The sequence below is a fragment of the Paroedura picta genome, chromosome 18, assembly GCF_049243985.1.
Source record: "Paroedura picta isolate Pp20150507F chromosome 18, Ppicta_v3.0, whole genome shotgun sequence".
NCBI lineage: Eukaryota > Metazoa > Chordata > Lepidosauria > Squamata > Gekkonidae > Paroedura > Paroedura picta.
The window spans coordinates 19151479-19169767 of record NC_135386.1 but is presented as its reverse complement, the minus strand read 5'-3'; the positions used below and the strand labels follow the sequence as shown (position 1 = coordinate 19169767).

At 58.1% G+C, this 18289-nt stretch overlaps 3 protein-coding genes across 5 annotated transcripts; 2 read left to right on the top strand and 1 right to left on the bottom strand.

Moving 5' to 3' along the window:
* The first annotated feature begins 855 nt into the window (after nucleotides 1-855).
* Nucleotides 856-8552, top strand: UNC45A (unc-45 myosin chaperone A). Its single transcript, XM_077317598.1, has 19 exons — nucleotides 856-1072; nucleotides 1175-1211; nucleotides 1343-1518; nucleotides 1597-1689; nucleotides 2085-2252; nucleotides 2764-2932; nucleotides 3460-3630; nucleotides 3706-3877; nucleotides 4008-4308; nucleotides 4419-4513; nucleotides 5073-5214; nucleotides 5405-5545; nucleotides 5758-5885; nucleotides 6240-6306; nucleotides 6387-6500; nucleotides 6607-6722; nucleotides 6816-6933; nucleotides 7031-7186; nucleotides 7309-8552. The coding sequence occupies exons 1-19, from the start codon at nucleotides 887-889 to the stop codon at nucleotides 7573-7575; spliced, it is 2817 nt and encodes a 938-aa protein (XP_077173713.1). The 5' UTR covers nucleotides 856-886; the 3' UTR covers nucleotides 7576-8552.
* A 1025-nt stretch (nucleotides 8553-9577) lies between these two features.
* Nucleotides 9578-11985, top strand: RCCD1 (RCC1 domain containing 1). Of its 2 annotated transcripts, none has more exons than XM_077317591.1 (8): nucleotides 9578-9807; nucleotides 9889-10089; nucleotides 10202-10355; nucleotides 10447-10568; nucleotides 10910-11023; nucleotides 11165-11249; nucleotides 11431-11460; nucleotides 11548-11985. In XM_077317591.1, the coding sequence occupies exons 1-8, from the start codon at nucleotides 9669-9671 to the stop codon at nucleotides 11549-11551; spliced, it is 849 nt and encodes a 282-aa protein (XP_077173706.1). In that variant the 5' UTR covers nucleotides 9578-9668; the 3' UTR covers nucleotides 11552-11985. The 2 variants fall into 2 exon arrangements, with proteins under 2 accessions (XP_077173706.1, XP_077173705.1); XM_077317590.1 differs by having other exon boundaries at nucleotides 9588-9807; nucleotides 11115-11249.
* On the bottom strand, nucleotides 11889-17182 carry PRC1 (protein regulator of cytokinesis 1). Of its 2 annotated transcripts, none has more exons than XM_077317588.1 (14): nucleotides 17033-17182; nucleotides 16781-16913; nucleotides 16540-16662; nucleotides 16187-16420; nucleotides 15935-16105; nucleotides 15689-15838; nucleotides 15266-15413; nucleotides 15055-15191; nucleotides 14812-14907; nucleotides 14598-14744; nucleotides 14290-14400; nucleotides 13666-13767; nucleotides 13207-13386; nucleotides 11889-12769 (listed from the first exon to the last, which is right to left on the bottom strand). In XM_077317588.1, exons 1-14 carry the CDS (start codon nucleotides 17041-17043, stop codon nucleotides 12692-12694), a joined length of 1821 nt encoding a protein of 606 aa, XP_077173703.1. In that variant the 5' UTR covers nucleotides 17044-17182; the 3' UTR covers nucleotides 11889-12691. The 2 variants fall into 2 exon arrangements, with proteins under 2 accessions (XP_077173703.1, XP_077173704.1); XM_077317589.1 differs by having other exon boundaries at nucleotides 13284-13386.
* Nucleotides 17183-18289: the final 1107 nt, after the last annotated feature.

Below are 18289 nucleotides of genomic sequence, written 5' to 3'. Positions count from 1 at the left end.
GTGGTCAAGGGAACAACGAGGGGAGAGGGGGCTGCTAGCACCTGGGCTTGCTGAGGTCTCTCTGGTGAGGGCCCCTTTTAAAGCCGAGAGAAATGCTTTTCCCCTCCATTCCCCACCCCAAGGACAGAAGAGGCGTAGAGCCCCCTCTCATGGAGCCTGCTGGCAGAGTCCACAGCAGACCTGAAGCCTGCTTGGCCTGGGCCCTTCAGCAACACCCTTGTAAGGGTCATCGTCCGTACTGCAAAGGCTCCCTGGGGGAAGGCGGGCAGGAGAGGGCCCCGTCTTGCTCTGGCTGTCGTCACGCAGCCAGGCCCCCCAAAGGGGGGAAGCCACTGCTGGCCCATGCTTGCTTCCTGAGGGACCTGGGGAGGTGCTGGGGGGAGAGGGCTTGGCACGGGGTTCTGCTGCAGCCCCGTGGGGCAGAGGCCCAGGCACAAAAGGGGGCTGCAGCCGGGCGGGGGGGGGGGGGACACATCATTCACGGGCTCCTGCAGGAAACAGGCTCATCTGGGGCGTCTTTTGGGCCAGCCTGCGACTGTCAAGGGCCTGGGGGGGGGGAGAGGTTGCCAGGCTGCCTCTGGGGTCGGGGGGGGCACATCCGGCGCTGGCCTGCCAGTGGGGGGGGCAGGTTCTCTCTTCCGCCCCCTTCGGTCAGCAGGGAACGGGTCATGCGCACTCGGGGAGGGAGGCGGGGCTCTGAGGCGGCCCCCGCCCCGCCCCGCCCCACCGCAGAAGGCCCGCCCAGGGACAGGAGGAGCCTCGCGAGCCGCCCTCCCTCCGCCGCGGACTGACAGCCCCGCCGGCCTCCCAGGGGAGCGGGGCGGGGCCGACGCGCGAGCGTCCCGGAAGCGGCCGGCGAGGAGGGGCGGGGCTTCCGGCGAGCGGCATGGCGGCGAGCGAGGAGGGTGGCGGGGCGGAGGCGGCGGCTCTGCGCCGGGACGGCAACGAGCACTTCCAGGCGGGCCGCTACGAGGAGGCGCTGGAGGCCTACGCGCGCGCCCTCAGCCTCCACCCCCCGCAGGCAGACCGGGCCGCGCTGCACCGCAACCGCGCCGCCTGCCACCTCAAGCGCGTGAGTCGGGGCCCGGGGAGGGGGAGGAGGAGGAGGAGGGGGGAGAGGCACCCCCTCACCCCCACCCTATCACCCCCTCACCTCTCCCTCCCTCCCGCACAGGGGGACTACGCGCGGGCCGAGCAGGACGCCTCCAAAGGTAAGGCCTCGCGAGGACGGAGGAAGGCAGCGCCTGCAGGGGGTCAAGGGCCGGGGGAGGGAGACAGGCCGTGCAGCAGTCAAAGGAATGGATGACATTGGGATGCCTCTCTCCCCTTCTCTGCGGGGCAGCCATTGATGTTGACCCAGGGGATGTGAAGGGGCTCTTCCGTCGCAGCCAAGCCCTGCAGCAACTGGGCCGCCTGGACCAGGCCCTCTCAGACCTCCAGCGCTGCGTCAGTTTGGAGCCCAAGAACCGGGCCCTGCAGGAGGCGCTGCGTGACCTGGGCAGCCAAATGCACGAGAAGGTGAGTTGGTAGGCAGGGTGGGGCAGCCTGGGGCACTGCTCACCTCTCCACTTGCCTGCCCCTACTTTTTCTTTTCAGGTGAGAGCTGCAGCCTCCACTGATTCCAAAGTGGAGCAGATGTTCCGGGTCTTGCTGGACCCCAATGAAAAGGATCAAGACAAGAAGCAGAAGGTAGTGCTGGGCATGTTGTCATGAGTGGGTCCCTCTTAGCCAGTTTTCTGGGAGGCTCCCTGTACAATTAAAATAGGCACATGGAAATTCAAGGCAGGAACATATAGAGCAAATGAGGGTTGGAAGATCTGACGGGAGTAGGAAAAGTGGAATAGCTTGCTAAGTGCCTTTTTGTGCCTAGATTTTGTATTGTATGTTACTACATGGTTTAATTTCATGTGCCAGCCCCTGTGAGGAGGGTTACAGGCAGTACAGATATTTTGTTCAGCATGTGGAAACATTTGCAACAGTGCCTCTTTGATGAGAGTTGTGCTGGCAGGACAGTTGTTTGCTGAATTAAAGGGTTGTTTGCTGAATTAAATGATCCCTCCCCCCCCCCCCCCCCCGGTGGCCAGGCAGCCCAGAACTTGATAGTGTTAGCCCGAGAGGAGCCCGGTGCAGAGAAGATTTTCCAGAACGATGGGGTCCACCTGCTTCTGGAACTGCTGGACACGGAGCGGCTTGATATGGTCCTGGCAGCTCTACGGACCCTGACTGGCCTCTGCCGGGGTCATCGTTCCCGGGTAAGTGTGAGGCTTCTGAGAGCTGTTTCTTCCCAGGATCCTGACTGCTGTATCCAAGGTGCTTTAACATGTGAGAAAGAACCAGGCTGAACAAATGGGATAGAATGATGCAAATAAGCATGAATCTCCTCTCCTGTCCCTCCTAAAGGTCAGCTGGGGATCCTTCAGGAGAAATAAGAGGGTTGTTTCTGCTTATTTGTGTCATTCTATCCCATTTGTTGAGCCTGGCTCTTTCTCATGTGTTCAAAGTCTGCCTGCTTGCAGCGGCACCTCTGCCTCCAGAAATGGCTTGGGCACAGCACCAGCTGCTGAGATTTCCCCCCTATTTTGAAGCATTGGGTTTTGGCACACAGAACAGATTCTGTTGCATGCAGTCCTTCCTAACTGTAGGGGATGGGTTGGTTTCTTCCTCACTTCCTTCACTGTCAGCCCAGAGAGAGGAGGAGGTGCAGGAGCAGAGGCTGGCCTGGGTTCTTTCCAGGGTCTCAGACCTTGGGAGCCTGTTTTGCAGACGGTGGCAGTCCTGACTGCGCTGGGCCCACGGCGTTTCTTTGCCGTGCTGGAACTGGAGGATGAACAAATCTCCTTGGCCACCTATAGCCTGCTGCAGGTCATGTTCGATTCCCTGAAGGAGGGATTGCAGAGGGAGGTTCGCGGCAAGGAAGAAGCCTTGGTGTCTGGTGGGTGTTTATTTCTTTATTTCTTTTTTAATTGTTATGTTTTTATATTGCCCTCCCTTGTGTTCTCTTGTGGCTCCAAGTACAGGGACCAGCATTTGCCATGATTAAAATGCTAATTTGGAGAGCCAGGTCTGATCCTCCACTTCTCCTCCACATGAAGCTTGCTCCACCAACTTCACAGGGTGCTTGTTGTAGGGAGAGGAAAGGAAAGATTATTGTAAGCCACTTTCCTTAAGGTAGTTCCTTAAGGTTCCTTAAGGTAGAGGAAAGTAGGATGTAAAACACAAGTTTTTTTTCTTGGCATGAAGAGGGACCCTCGCACAGATGGCTTGGTGGAGTCATATTTCCTGAGAATTTGGGGTTCTCCTTGTGTTTTTGGAGTAGTAATACAGCCTGGCCTGAGTGTAGCCTGTGCTCTGTTCACGCCAAGCTAGCTGCTCTGTCCAGCCTGCGTTCAGGCTCTAGAGGCCAGCCTGAGATAGTGAGGACTCAACTCCTGATGCCTCTTCCAATGACTCTCCCTTCAGAAACATCCAAGGAGCTGAAACTGCTGCTCAAGCAACTGCTGGAGGCCCTGACTCGGGAGAGCATCTCTCCCTATGGCCGGGACAGCATCCTCAACTTGCTGATTGCCGTGGTGCCTCGAAAGTCGCTGCAGGAGCCCAACAACAGCCTGACCCTTTGGGTCATTGATCAGGGTAAGACGTTGGGCATCATGTGCCTGACCCACTCTTAGGATCCTTCCGAGCCTTACGGAGCCCTTGTCCTTGCAGGTCTCAAGGAGATACTGGCGGTGGGGGGCACGGTGGCCCATGTGCCTGGCAGCCTGCGCGTTACGGAGAACAGCCACATGAGCACTGCCGTCCTGCTCAGCAAGCTCTATGGGGACTTGAAGTGTGATGTGGAGCGGGAGAATTTCCACCTGCGCTGTGAGAACAGCATCAGGTGGGAGGCTTTGGGTCATAATGGTGGTTGGCTTTAGAATCTTCATTTTTTCACATAGCAAATTGAGTTCCTTGCTGTGCTGTAAACCAAGAGACACTTGCCATAGGCTAGGAGTGTTCTTGTGTTGCAGGGGCTGGTTCCAGAGCGATGAGATGCCTGGGAAGCTGCAGGCCATCCGGGCTGTGTCATGCCTTCTGCAGGGCCCCTCAGAGGCCGGGAATCGGGTGCTGGAGCTGAATGGCATCATGGAGAGCATCCTGTCCTTGTGTGCCTCCTCGCGGGAGGCTGACCAGCTGGTGGCTGTGGAAGCCCTGATCCATGCGGCGGACAAGGCGAAGCACGCCTCCTTTATCACCGCCAACGGCGTCACACTGCTGAAAGAGATCTACAAGCACAGTGAACGCGACAGCATTCGTATTCGTGCTCTGGTGGTAAGTGGTGCAGGGCAGTGTGGGGGGGGGACTGGGTAGACCTTCCCCTCCTCTCTGCTGCTGCTGCTTCTGCTGCTGCTGCAGCTTCTCCTGGTGCTCCTTTCTTCCAGGGCCTCTGCAAACTGGGCTCGGCAGGAGGCACAGACTTCAGCATGAAGCAGTTTGCAGAAGGCTCGACTCTGAAGCTGGCCAAGCAGTGTCGCAAGTGAGTGATTGTGAGGATCTTGGATTACTTGGAAAACTCATGTTGGGTAAAGATTTCTTTACTAAGTAAGACAGTTTTCTCATCATTGCCGAAACTGGGGCTGAGGACAAAGGTCTCCCCATATTACTCAAAACCCATTTCCCTCTTTGCATGGGAATCCAGCGAAAATGGGGGAACTTCAGGCTCTCTTAACACTCTGACGAGAAATTTGGCTTCAAGGGAGAAGGGGAAGGGAACAGAGCAAAATGGGTTGCTTAGAGGTGGTGGGGGGGGGGGGGAAAGGAAATGCAGGAAGGAACAACAGCGTCATAAAACAAAGCAAAGGAGACAAGCTGCCCCCAGCTCCTACACAGGGGTGAATACTCTACGTAAGCTAGTTACAGAAACATCCTAAATAATGGGAGAAGCTACAGGATTCTGACAGTGATGCCTGCAGAGGGCTCCCCCTGGGACCACTTCAGCGGGGAAAGTTAGGTGCAGTAGCTGGGCTAGAGCCTGGGGGGTGGGGAGGAATGGGGTAGTTTGTTCTCTGTGCTGATGCTCTACCCCCTGCTCCCAGGTGGCTCTGCAGCAAGGCCATGGATGTGGGCACGCGCTTTTGGGCAGCAGAGGGCCTGGCGTACCTCACCTTGGATGCAGACGTGAAGGAGGAACTTGTGGAGGACCTGGCGGCATTGCAGGCGCTCTTCCAGCTGGCCAGGGTGTGGCTGTAGTGGAAGAGGCTGGGCTGGGCTGGGCTGGGCTGGGTGGCGAGAGGGTACTATCCTAAGGCTTCTGGCATCCACCATTCTGCCCAGTCAATCTTCAGAAGCAGCTGATGGTGTGGACTGGCCTGCCTGGGAAAGGTGTTTGCTGAAATTTTCCTCTTTCTCCTCCTCCTGCTGCCCCCAGTCAGAGAACAGGACCGTGATGTTTGCGGTGACATCTGCTGTAGTGAATTGCACCAGCAGCTACGACCAGGAAGAGCTGGACCCCCAGATGGTGGAGCTGGCCAAGTATGCCAAGCAGCACATCCCTGAGAAGCACCCAAAGGTGAGGAGAGGCACCCAGAGTGCGAACAGGACAGGCAGGACTGGGCTTCCCAGCTGGTTGCCTTAATGGGTTTGCCTCAATGTCAGTGTTGCCTTAACGGGTATGCAAACATGCCATGAAGGGTCTCCCGCCCCCACATATTGGGACGGCTGAGGGAGGGCGAGCTCCTTGAGTCCCTTGCGGGCCCTGATTCCTTTTCTCTGACTGCCCAGGACAAGCCAGAGTTTGTGCGCCAGCGTGTCCGGAAGCTGCTGGCCGCGGGGGTGGTGTCAGCCCTCAGCTGCATGGTGAAGAACGAGAGCCCCGCCCTGAGCGCCTCCTGCCGGGAGCTGGTTTCCAGGTGAGGTGGATTGTTTCCCCGCCCCTCTTCATCAGGTTCCCCGGGGTCAAGTGGGGAGAGTAGGCAGTTGTAAGCTGCTTTGGGGCTTCTTTGGGTAGTGAAAAGCAGGGTACAAAAAAACTGTGGCTTCTTCGTTGGAGGCCTGCTAGCGTGCCATGGTGCTGGCTCTCCAGGCTGCTCAGAATCAATCAATCGGGGCAGCCTGCCACTTCCCAGGGGCCCCTAGATTTTTCCTTGCATGCTAGAAGAAAGTGCGTAGAAAGTGCTGAGGGTGCAGCAGCTCCTTTCCCAGGAGGGGCCGGGCAGCAGGGAGGCCTGGGGGCCACTCATCCAGGTGCCTTTTCTGTGTCTCAGAGTGTTCCTTGCTCTAGTGGAGGACCCCGAGGACAGAGGTGTGGTGGTAGCTCATGGAGGGGGCAAGGTAAGCCCAACCCCACCCCACCCTCTTGCCCTTACAGGCCTTGGCTGTGTCTTGACTGTTCCTCATTTCTCCTTTCCCAGGCCCTTATCCCTTTGGCCCTGGATGGCACGGAAGTGGGGCAGACCCGGGCAGCACAGGCCCTCGCCAAGATCACCATCACAACCGCCCCAGAGATGGCCTTCCCAGGAGAGAGAGTCAGTGAAGGCTGGGGTGGGTGGGGGTGGGAGCACTGCCTTTTGAGGCCCTGCTTGGGCTCATTCTCAGCCCTGTCCTGTCTCACCCTGTCCTCTGGCCCTGCAGGTTTATGAAGTGGTCCGTCCTCTGGTGGGCCTCCTGCACTTGAAGCGCACCGGTCTGGAGAACTTTGAGGGGCTGATGGCTCTTACCAATCTAGCTGGGACCAGTGAACGGCTCAGGTGAGGAGGCTGGGAGGTTGTCCTCTGGGCCTGGCCTGTGACTAGGGCCACGGGGGGCGGAGTGGCACCTGCATGACTCTGCCCTTCCTGCAGGCAGAAGATAGTTAAAGAGAAGGCAGTGCCGATGATTGAAGGCTACATGTTCGAGGAGCACGAGATGATCCGCTTGGCGGCCACCGAGTGCATGTGTAACATGGCCCTGAGCCTGGAGGTGAGCAGGTGTACGGGCCGGAGGGGAGCCATGGTGGGCGGCTGGGAAGACACCAGGCCCCTGCCTTGGCCTTGACTCAGTGCTTACTCCTGGGCAGGTGGCAGAGTTGTTCCTGGCCGAAGGGAGTGACCGGCTGAAGCTCCTGGTGCTGTACAGCGGGGAGGAAGACGAGCGGCTGCAGAGGGCGGCAGCAGGCACTCTGGCAGTCCTCACTTCCCTGTTGCCTCCCGTCTGCAGCCGCATTCCCCATGTGGTGAGTGGCATCCTGGACGGGGCCTGGTGCTCAGGGTGGGAGGGATGGTTGCAATGCCTGTGCTGTGGGGCTGGCCAGGCCTGGATACGTGTGTCCCAGCTGCCCCTCTCCCCACTCTCCAGACGGCCCATTGGTTGGAGATCCTGCAGGCTCTGCTGCTGAGCTCCAGCCCGGAGCTGCAACACCGTGGCGTGGTGGTCGTGAGGAACATGGTTGTGGCTGAGAAGGAGCTGGCGGAGCAACTCATGGCGAGTGAGACGCTGGAGATTCTCTCTGTCTTGGCCGGGCTGCAGAAGGAGAAGCCCCAGGTGGCTCAGCCTGCACAGGAGTGCCTGGCCCAGGCCGTCGCCTATGGCATGATCAAGCCCCAGACTGTGGGTGGGGAGTGAGAGACTGTCCGCACCCCCACAGGCATGCACACACGCACACACACACACAAGCATTCCCCGATGCACACGTGCTTGCATCTGCCTCAAGCTGTGTGCTGCTCTTTCTGCTGCTGCTGGGCAAAGGGAACAGAGCCTCGGATGGATCCCTTGTGGGCTATGGGAGGCGGCAGGCCATTCCAAAAGCGCTCTGCCACAGAGTGCTGGCTGGGTGGGTGGGGCCTTCCCCACAGGAGTTGCCAAGGGTGAGCTCGGCTGGTGGTGGGGAGCTGGCCCTGGCCTCAGCCTGCTGTGGCTGGTGGAGCTCCAGGGTTTGGGCTCTTCTCTAGGGGCCGCTTGCCTCTTCCTCTTTCCTTGTCTATTCCTCTTCTCATCTTGGGGTGAGCGGTACTTTTGGGCCATGCCTCTCTGAGGCAAATGTGACCACAGGCAGCAAAGTTAGGTTAGAATAACTGCCTGACCGAGACGCCTGCTGTGGAGCACGACTGCCCATCCCTTGAAAGCACAGATTGCTGGCTGTGGTGTGGTTCCCCTGATCATAGTTCTTCAGGAGGGCAGCTTTGGGATGTCAGCAGTCTATTTTGGAACAGAGTGTTCCATAGGTTGTATCAATTAATGCTGCTGTGTTTTAAGAAGTCTTCTTGTTTTTAAGAAAACTTTTTGTCACCCTTTGAACCTCTTGTTTGTTTAAGGGGTTTATCTCCCACCTTGTGTGTCTTTTAAGCACAGCTGCAGGGGTTTACAGTAAGAACATCGTGCCCAACATAGCAAACAAAATCCCCCACTGTTAGAATAACGCAGCAGTTGCCAAGATAGCCTGACTTTAATAACCAAAATGGATGCAACAGGGGTGGATTATGGTTCACATATTTTGTCAGGTTTTTATCCCGCATACTCGCCATATTCTTTTGGTCTCTGGTGTATTGACTTCATATAACTTGGTCCAAACAACTGTAATAAAGTTTGATCGATTGATCCCACATACTATTATTTTATTGAGTCTTTTAGGCCCTTGGTCCCCAACCTTTTTATCACCGGGGACCACTCTACTCTCAACCACTGCCCTAATGCTCTCTGATCGCTATGGTAATGTTTAAACATCCCTTCAAAATAAGATACAGACACGCCACAACAATGAACATAAGGAACATTTTATTTTCAAAGAAATTTTAACTCATGACAATGACAAATCAATGGGAACCCTGAGCTTGTTTCTCTGCAACGAGATAGTCCCATCTGGGAGTGATGGGAGACAATGACACCCAAAGTGTGTTGTAAAGGGCTGGGAGGGATGAAGTAAAGGGCTGGGGGCGGGGAGAAGGCGTCCCTTGGGGCCCACCTCCAATTAGTCGAAGGACCACATGTGGTTCGTGGCCCACAGGTTGGGGATCGCTATTTTAGGCTGTATCTACCGCCCTGAGGCAGATAACAGAATTAAATCCATAAATAATGGTAAAGCCTCGAATGCACAGGGGCGCGGGCGTTTCTCTCTTGAAGACAAAGAATGTGTGCTTGCCTCCCTGGGGGGCTGAGGAGGTTTAAAAAATTTTTTTTGCAAGGAACGGTATATTACAAAAAATACAGTCTAATAGAAACTGGAACACATTCATCAGACACTGCAATGAAATGTCGAAGTGACAGATAACTGCCAAAGTAAGCCAAGATGACAGCAGCATGATAAAATGACCCTTGCAAGTGGCACACCCTTGACCCACCACCCTGGGCCCTCCTGCCCCCAAGGGTGCTAGTCTGGGAGGTGGTGTTGGACTCTTGCCCCTTGTCTCCTGCTCCAGACTCACAAGGCCGCCCTCTTCTGCTGCCCCTTTAGGTTTGTGTATCTTATCAGCCCCCACTTGAGACAATTTAGCTTGACAGTAAGGCAGAAGGTGAGAGCCACAGCCTGGCGCTGCAGGGATGCTTCTTGGCATGGCCTTCTAGGCGTCTGGCCCGCCTTTCTGGCAGGGAGGCAGGGAGGGCGGAACGCAGGGGCCGGGCTGCTGCCGCCGCCTCCCCCTCCCCTTCGGCTGGGCCGGCCTGGGCGAGAGCAGGAGGCCTCTGCGGGCCGCGCTGCCGGGGAGCCGTCGAGGGGGCGGGCGATGGCCGTCGAGGGCGGCTGGTTCTGGGTGGGCTTCCGGGCAGGGGAGGGCGCGGGGCTGGAGCCCGTGCGGGTGGGCGGCGCGGGGCCGGTGCGGGCGGTGCGGCCCAGCTGGAGCTTCCTGGCGGTGCTGCCCGACGGTGGGTGAGCGGCGCCGGGCGGGCTCGGGTGGGGCTCGGCGGGAAGCCCTTGCAGCGGCTGGCCTGTGGCTTCCTCGGCAGGGGCTGCGCCGGAGCTGCAGGGCGCGGGCCGGCCGGCGCTTCTCCCCGGGGACTGCCGCGACGTCCTGCCCTCGGAGACGCACGTGCTGCTGCTGCGCGAGGCCGCGCTGGAGGCCTGGCGGGTGGGCGCCGGCCCGGCCCTGGACGGCGAGCCGGAGTGGCGGCGGGAGCTCCGCGCGGAGGAGGCGGCGGCGGCCGCAGGTGAGTCCAGCTCCGCGGTTGGGATGCTCCGGACCCCGGAAGAAGAGGCCGAAAAGCACCAGGTGCTAATGCTGATGCTCCTCCTCCGGTCTCTGGCCCTCCTGTGCCACAGAGCTGCCGCTGGTGCCCGGCGGATACGTGGTGCCGCGGCCAGACTTCTTCCGGCCCTTGTCACCGGCCCTGCAAGCACGCCAGCTGGCCTTGGGACACGAACACACCATCCTGTTGGCCGCCAGCGGGCACCTCTTCTCCTGGGGTGCTGGCAGGTAAGTGGGGCGGGAGAAGCTGCCAGTCAAGCCCCCTCCCCCCCCCCCCGGTGGGCGCGGTTCCCTGTGCCATCCTTTCCCACCACCACAGGCACGGACAGTTGGGCCACGGAGACCTGGAAAGCGTAGCTGAGCCCCAGATGGTGGAGGCCTTGCAGGGGGTGCCCATGAGCCAGGTGGCAGCCGGTGGGTGGCATTCCGCCAGTGTCGGTGGTAAGCAGCGTGGAAGGGTTTTTCCCTGGGGCTGCCCCCCCCCCAACACAGGGCAGCAGGCAGGGGGCTTGTTGGGCGGAGGGGAGAAGAGCCTTGTCCCTGAGGGGGTCCTGGAGAGTAATAGAGCAACGTGGCTGTCAGAGACCACCCCTCAATCCAGGGGGGAGGAGAACAAAGCAGCCCATCCCAGAACCTAGCTTGAGGCGCCCGGAGTTGGGCCTCCCTATCCTGGCAGATCCCAGGCGGGCTCTACTCCAAGGTCAGCTTGGGAGGGGGGTGGGGGGGCGGTGTCTGCACCCGAGCCCTGGCTTCTCCTCTCTGTCTTTGCCTTTGCCTGACAGAGGCTGGTGACTTGTATATGTGGGGCTGGAACGAGTCTGGTCAGCTCGGGCTGCCTTCCAAAGGGATGACAGGGAGCCCCAAGGAGCCTGACCACAGCATCACGCCATCCTGTGGTAAGTCTGGGCCCATCTCACATGGGGGCAGGGACGGGGGGGGGGGGGCGGCGGCTGCAGACCCTTTGGCTGAACGGCAGCCTCTTTCTAGGAGCCAGTGAGCCGCAGGAGAGACACCAAGCACCCTTCGTTTCCATCCAGGCCTTTCCTGCACTGCTGGATATGCCGGAGGGGGCAGACGTCAGCAAGGTCAGCTGTGGATCGCGCCACACAGCCGCCCTGACACGTAAGATGCGGGCCTATTGGCATAGCTCTCCCGAGCAGAAAGGGAAGGCCTGGCTAGCTGCAGGCTGATGCCCGAGGGAAGAGGAGCTATCCTGGCTGGCATTCCTCCTGCCTCCCCTCTCTTCCCTCCCAGAGCTTAAGTGACGTTTCGTCCTCAATACTTGAACTTTTTTGTCTTTTAGGAACCGGAGAGCTGTACACGTGGGGCTGGGGTGAGTCTGTAACTGAGCCATTTTCCCTCTTGTTGATGGCACTAGTCTTCTCTCAAGAGAAAGGCTAACAGATGTGCTTCTTCCTAGGTAAATACGGGCAACTGGGCCACGGGGATGTGGTGACTTCTGATCAGCCAAAGAAAGTCTGCAGCTTTGAGGCCTGGGGCCTTGGGGCGGCAGATGTGGTGTGTGGCCCATGGAACACCTTGGTACTTGCCCTATCACTCTGCCCCACAGAGGTGGGCAGGACGGGTTCTTCCTGAAGGCTGCTGGAAGGCAGGATGCCCAGTGGAGCACAAAGTCTGGCCTGGCCTCCAGATAATGCCAGCAGAGTTTGCCAGGTTAGCATTCTTGTGTCCCAATAAGAGCCTGAGTGGATGCCACATTGGCCAGAAAGCTGTATTTTAAAAAATGCAAAATAATGCATATTCAAGAAGTGAGCCATTCTTGCTTTATTTTGAGCAGGGTTTATGCTACAAAAAACATGTCTAATAATTCATTTAATAATAAAGTCTTTACAATTCATCTTCTTGACAGTGGAGGCCAGGTCTGTTGTTTCAGCAAGCAAGGTGGGAATGCCAGGGAGGTCCCAATTTGTGGGGAAAAGAGGAAACAAAAAAGGGAGGGGCTAAATGACAAAAGGGCATACCAATAAATAAAGGGGGTGGGCCATAGTGAACACAAAGTGCAAATCAGGCCATGATAATCCATGCAGAAGGAGCTCCCCTCCCTATCACCCTCACCCCACCAAGCAGCAGCAGGAGGAAGCGCCACAGTGAACCCACCAAGAGGGGACCAGGGCCTTCCTGAAGCCCATGCCGCTAGTCCAACTGGTGCAGCCTAGAGATGGAAAGTTCCTCCTTCCAACCTTGCCACCCACCCACTGCTGACCATGTCTTGCTCACAAGTGCCTTCTTCTTGCCTCACACTGCGCCTGTGCACAAGTAACGATGTAGTGTTCTGTCCTTACAAGAAGCTAAAAAGGATGTTCCAGGAACCCCTGAGAACAGCCCCCCCCCCCTTCCCGGCTGATGCCAGGGTACATGGAGGAGGAGGCCAGTGCTCGGCATCTTTAAAATACATAAATCTCTGGACTAGAATTAAGCATCAACACGAGAAGGGCCCCTCTCTCCCTGACCTGAGAGGCCTGGTTGGAAATTTGGTCAAGGAATAGAGGAGTGGAGCTGCTTCCCAGAGCAGGGGGGCAGAAGAGGGGCCTGCCTCTTCCCCTTCAGCTATCAAGAGTCGAGACTGTGGAGTTGAGGATGCGAAATTGATTCTCAGATCTGGAAGCCTTTGAAAGTTCGCGCTGGAAAGAGAAAAATTGCATGTCATGAACCTGAGTACAAAGGGGGGGGGCAGGGGGGCAGACACTGGAAGCAATGACTCCCACCGCCAGGAGACAAGGAGTAGTGACCCTCTGCCCAGATCTGGCCTCCCTCCAGAGTGGGGTGGCTGGGCTCCTGAACTGCAGCTGCACAAAAGGGCTGGGGAAACTGGGACCCCTGTCTGCTTTTGCCTCCTGCGAGGGATGCTTTGGTGCAAAGCACAGGCAGGCAGGGAACTTGTCAGCATTCTGACCCATTTTCTCCAGCAAATGGCTGCCAAGCCTGGTCAGCTTCAGGGGAGGTGAAGGGTCCTTCAAACCTGGCTGGCAGCGGCCCAAGGCCCAGTCTGGGCGGATCCGAGATGAGCAGGCCTGCGCTAGGCCCAAAAGGGGGTGCATCGAGAGAAGAGGTGAATTACCGCAAACTCGGAATAGGTGCTGGCAACAGAATTAACGCTGTGAGTGCGCTGGGCAGGGGCTGTGGAGGTGCACCCACCGCTCAGAGCAGTTCTGTTGAGCTGAGACACGTTCTCCTTGTTGCGCTCCAGGCGGCCTGGCCGAGAAGGCTTGGCAGCTGTGCGGCAGGGAGTCCGGAGAGACTGCGGAGACCGAGGGGGGAAGAGCGGCTGTTAGCGTGCCTGGCAGGCAGCTCCCCAAGGACTGGCTGACTGGCCTGGAGAGCGGTGCCACGAGTGGGCATCATAACTTGTGCCATGACTGGGGTCTCTGGTGCTCTCTGGCTGCAGAGAGGGAAGACAGTTCTTTTGCTGGAGTAACTCAGGGGGTCACCAGCAGGGAAGGCAGCACTGAGGGTGGGGACAGCCACAGTGGGAGCGTGAGGGGGTGGGGGACCTCCTTGGTGGGGTTGGGATACTCACCTTGCTTCCAGAAAGCGGAGGATGAGCTACTGGGGAGTGAAACACAGAGCCCCCCAGGGCTGAGCGGATAGTGCTGTTGGGCGTGGCTGCCGTGGCATTGAGCTGCAAAGAGAAAGAGGGCCGCTCTCACTGGATGCATTCAGCCCACACCGAGCTCACCTCACACTTCAGGCAGGAAGCCAAGGGAATTAAGCTACAATGCCTGTATCCTACCAGCTGCATGATCTAAAGGATGTCCCAGATTTCAATCCAATCCAGTGAAAGATGGCCAAGCTTTAGTCATTTGAGGAGCATAATCTGCCATCCTGAGATGCCTTCCACTTCTCTTTAGGTCAGTTAGGATTAGCCAAAAGGCGACACCCACCCAGCAATTTCATCTACCTTTTAATGGAAAGGCAGTTACTGGGCCCTTTTGCTGATTCTGGGTGCCCAGAGACGGAGGAGCCAGCCTCCCCCCTGCTCCATGTACTTGCAGGATCTCCGGACTTCGGTATCAGGGGAAAGAGCAAATAGCAAGCAGAAGTGCACGTGACAGATTCCAAGCAGGGCTACACCATTTCACTTTGGAAAGGGACCTCTCCTTGAGCAGCAGCGACCCAGATCTCACAAGCCCTGCACCCCTACCTTCCGTGCTTTGCCAGGTGTGGTGGCACCCAAGACCCGGCGCTTGCTGGGAGTGCAAGGGGTGCTGCCGTACATCATCTCCTCCTCAATTTGGCGGGACTTCTTGAGTTGCTGAAAGAGAGAAAAGGAAGTCCTGTGCCTGGGGGAGCTCGGGAGGAAGGGCACCAGAGTTTTAGCCCACCCACCCCATTAACAGCAAGCCTGCAAGTACCAAAAGGGGCACATGCTTGAGGGCTAGCTGTCCTGCCTGTCCTGCGGGGAGAGTCGCCCCAGGCAGCTGGTGGTTCAGCCAAGGATCTTTCACTCACCCTTTCCTGCTTCTCATGCTCCTTCTCCAGGTGGTGCAGCTGCCACTGCTCTGCCACGTGCTCTATGAAGCGCTGCCCGTTCACGAGGAAGGCCTGGCCATGCTCCTGCTCCCAGAGATCCAGCCGGCCCCTCAGCTCCTCCTCCAGCTGAAACACAGCAGCCCTCAGTCCAGCTGCCCCTTCATTCACTTCCCTCCCCTCTGGACCCACCAACCTTGGGGAGTGTCTTCTGCAGCTTTGCCCGCATCTTCTCCTCTTTCAATAGGTTGCCCCCTCGGTTGGTGAACCGGCTCGGGTCTGTTGCCTTCCTCTGAAAAGTATCGATAGTCAAAGGAAACTCCTTTCACCTCCCCATCCATTTCCTGCAGGGCCTTCATACAGACCCCTCCTCCTCAGGGCTAGGCTGGGCACGAATCACTGGGAAGCCGCCCCCCCCCCCCCCCCGGTTCAATGCTACCTCCAGCTCCTGGAAAAGGCGCCAGTTCCCTTCCCATTTGCAGACAGCCTCAAAGAGTTCCTGATGCCTCTGAAAGTAGAGCTTGATTCGTGCTATTTCTTCCTCATGTTGCTGTAGGAGCTCTTCAGTAAAGTCATCTGCAAAAGAGGAAAAAAGAGATAACAAAAGCCCCCCAGGGGAGGGAGTACAGATTTATCAGCCAGGGACTCACCCTGATAATAGGGCTGGAAGGCCTCCCTCTGTTCCTTGCCATAAAAGCACTTATCCCAGAAATCCACCAGTTCCACCCGGATGGCCTCCACCATGTTTCGGATATTCTGGAGCTTCAGTGTTTCCAGGCGATTCAGTTCCAACTGGAGCTAAAGATGGACACAAGAGTTTGTTCTCAAGCCAAGTGGGGAGCTGTGCGCTCCCGCCCCCCCCCCCCCCAGCACCATGCAGGAAAATCCAGCGTTTCCTGTGCTGTTAATCCTGAAGCAAACACTTGTTCTCCCTGTAGAGTAGCAGCCTTCCCCTAGCCAGAAATGGCACTTTCTGGGGGGTGGAGAGGGCGGACGGGCTGTGGGTGGACTTGGGAAGAACCCAAGTCTGAAATGCAGCTTGCAGACAACTCCCTCCCCCCAAAGACCCTTACAGCTTCGAGGGTCCTGCTCCTGGATCCTGCCATGCAGGTGACAAAGGATTCTCTCTCTTCTGCAGGCACACGCAGCCGATCCCAGAGTACCAGGATTTTGGAGCGCAGTTCTTCGCACAATGCCTCCTTCTGAGCTCTCTTGATCTCTAGCTGAAAGTCATGGAAAAACAAACCGAGGTGGGGGGTTGAGTATAGAGCAATTGGCAGGCTGATCCAGCCCTCTGGGACCCAGGACTCCCCCTGCACCTGTTGCAGCAGCTCTTTCAGAGCAGCAATGTTCTCTTCTGAGAGGCAGAACGCATCCTCGTCTTCACACACAACATCCCGCTCAAAGCTGGTGTCGGGGACATGCTCCAACTCCTCCATGCAGAGGACAATCTTCCGCTTGGTGCCCACAAACTCTGCTTGCCGGTGCTCCTGGGGGAGAAAAGCATGGAGTCAGCACCGCATTTGCCCCCAGCCCTGCCATGCACCCCCCCACACACACACAACACAGACCTTTTCGGCCACCAGAGCTGCCAAGTGGCGACGGAAGCAATCCAGATCCTCCAGGGTGGGCACCGTGTTGGTGCATAAGCCAGTGGGTGCGATAGAGAGCAAGTCGCAGAGCTCCAGCTCCTGGTCCCGCAGGGCCTGCAAGGCCTGCTTGCGCTCCTGCTTCTGCTTCAGCAAAGCTTCCACCTGGGTGCGCAGGGCCTTCTCCAGCTCCAGGATGGTGGCCTCTCCATCCTCCTAAGGGGAAGAAGAACCACCACCACCACCACAGTGGGGACCAGGGGCCTGGAGCTCAGCAGGGGGCTCTGTGGCTGCCCTGCATGCCTACCCAAACCCACACGAAAGCAGCTCCTCACCTCGAAGGGCGCCAGGTGCAGCTCCTGGCAGAGGGTGTCGAGCTGGCTGCGCCACACCTGGATGCTGCGCAGGAGGCGGTTCTTGAGGCTCTGCTCCTCTGCGATCATCTTGGCCAGTAGCTCCTGCGAGGGGGGGGGGGGCGGAGGCAGGGGAGGTCAGCCTGCAGCGGGGGGGGGGGGGGAGCGGAGGCCTGCCCCTCAGGACCCCCTTCCCTCGCCCCCCCCCCCCCGCGTGCCTGACCTTGACGTAGTTCCTGACCACCTGCGTCCGCTCCAGGCGCTGCTCCTCGGGGATGCCGATCTCCTCCCAGATGTCGCGCAGCTGGCCCAGCGCCGCCCGCAGGCACGACACCGACTCATCCGCCAGGCCCTCGCTGCACACAGAAACGGGCTACCGTCAGCCGCGGCGGGGCGCGAGGGGGAGGGGAGTAGCACGGACGGACGGACGGACAGACCCCCCCCCCGCGGCCTCCCTCCGGGGCTCCGTCTCTACCTCTTCCGCATACTGCCCTCCCGCCGGTGCGGCGCGCCGCCTCCCGCTCTGACTCCCCGCTCGCTCTCCGCCGACGGCGCCGCCTCGGATTCAAATCCGGCCTTGCCGCGCACGGATTGGCTGTATAGAACAGGCCCCGCCCCGCCCACAACGGCCATCGCTTAGCTTTGCGACACGCCCAATGGGAAGAGAAGGGCCCTCCCACCGGAGCCAATAGGGCGACAGGAAAAAGAGCAACAGACCTGCGAACGGCTTAGGGGCGATATTTCGCAGAGCGCATGCAAACAAGGAAATAAAGAAATTCCGCCTAGCCTTGCGCATGCTCGAGACCTTGAGTCGCCGCTCACCAGCGCCCTCTCGTGTGCAGGAGGGCTCGGTGCCGCTTGTCGCGACTTTGGTCTCCTCCCCTCTGGCTCTACCTCTTCGTTAGGAAGATGCTGCAGCAACCCATTCTCCCTCTATCATAATCCAGTAGGCAGACGGCATCTGAAACCAAGAAAATTTAATAAAAGACTACCGAGCCGCCCTTCCACTTGGACCCATATGTGACCAGTACACAGACTTCCAGTAATGAAAATTCAATAACACTACCCACCCGCCCTTCCACTTGCACCTGGACCAAACTGTGAGCAGTACACAGACCCCCCCCCCAATGAAAATTAAATAAGACTACCCACCCGCCCATCCACTTGCACCTGGACCCACCTGTGAGCAGTACACAGACCCCCAGTAATGAAAATTCAACAAGACTAACCACACTCCCTTCCACTTGCACCTGGACCCATCTGGAGCAGTACACAGACCCCCCCACCAATGAAAATTCAAGAACACTACCCACCTGCCCTTCCACTTGCACCTGGTCCCACCTGTGAGCAGTACACAGCCCCCCAGTAATGAAAATTCAATAAGACTACCCACCCGACCTTCCACTTTCACCTGGACCCACCTGTGAGCAGTGCACAGACCCCCAGTAATGAAAATTTCATAAGAGCACCCACCCGCCCTTCCACTTTCACCTGGACCCACCTGTGAGCAGTACACACATCCCCAGTAATGAAAATTCAATAAGACTACCCACCCGCCCTTCCACCTGAACCTGGACCCATCTGTGAGCAGTACACAGACCCGCAGTAATGAAAATTCAATAAGACTACCCACCCGCCCTTCCACCTGAACCTGGACCCACCTGTGAGCAGTACACAGACCCCCACCAATGAGAATTCAATAAGACGACACACCCGCCCTTCGACTTGAACC

Excerpts from the sequence above, each read along its gene's own strand:
- PRC1 (XM_077317588.1), bottom strand. Across the intron at positions 16,106-16,186 it reads CAGCTCTGGTGGCCGAAAAG|GAGCACCGGCAAGCAGAGTT; the intron begins GTCTGTGTTGTG and ends TTTCTCCCCCAG. Across the intron at positions 14,908-15,054 it reads GCCTTTTCCAGGAGCTGGAG|AGGAAGGCAACAGACCCGAG; the intron begins GTAGCATTGAAC and ends GATACTTTTCAG.
- RCCD1 (XM_077317590.1), top strand. The coding sequence starts at position 9,669 with ATGGCCGTCGAGGGCGGCTGGTTCTGGGTGGGCTTCCGGGCAGGGGAG. Across the intron at positions 10,090-10,201 it reads GGAGGCGGCGGCGGCCGCAG|AGCTGCCGCTGGTGCCCGGC; the intron begins GTGAGTCCAGCT and ends CCTGTGCCACAG. Across the intron at positions 10,569-10,909 it reads GCATTCCGCCAGTGTCGGTG|AGGCTGGTGACTTGTATATG; the intron begins GTAAGCAGCGTG and ends TTTGCCTGACAG.
- UNC45A (XM_077317598.1), top strand. The coding sequence starts at position 887 with ATGGCGGCGAGCGAGGAGGGTGGCGGGGCGGAGGCGGCGGCTCTGCGC. Across the intron at positions 1,073-1,174 it reads CCGCCTGCCACCTCAAGCGC|GGGGACTACGCGCGGGCCGA; the intron begins GTGAGTCGGGGC and ends CCTCCCGCACAG. Across the intron at positions 1,690-2,084 it reads ATCAAGACAAGAAGCAGAAG|GCAGCCCAGAACTTGATAGT; the intron begins GTAGTGCTGGGC and ends CCCGGTGGCCAG.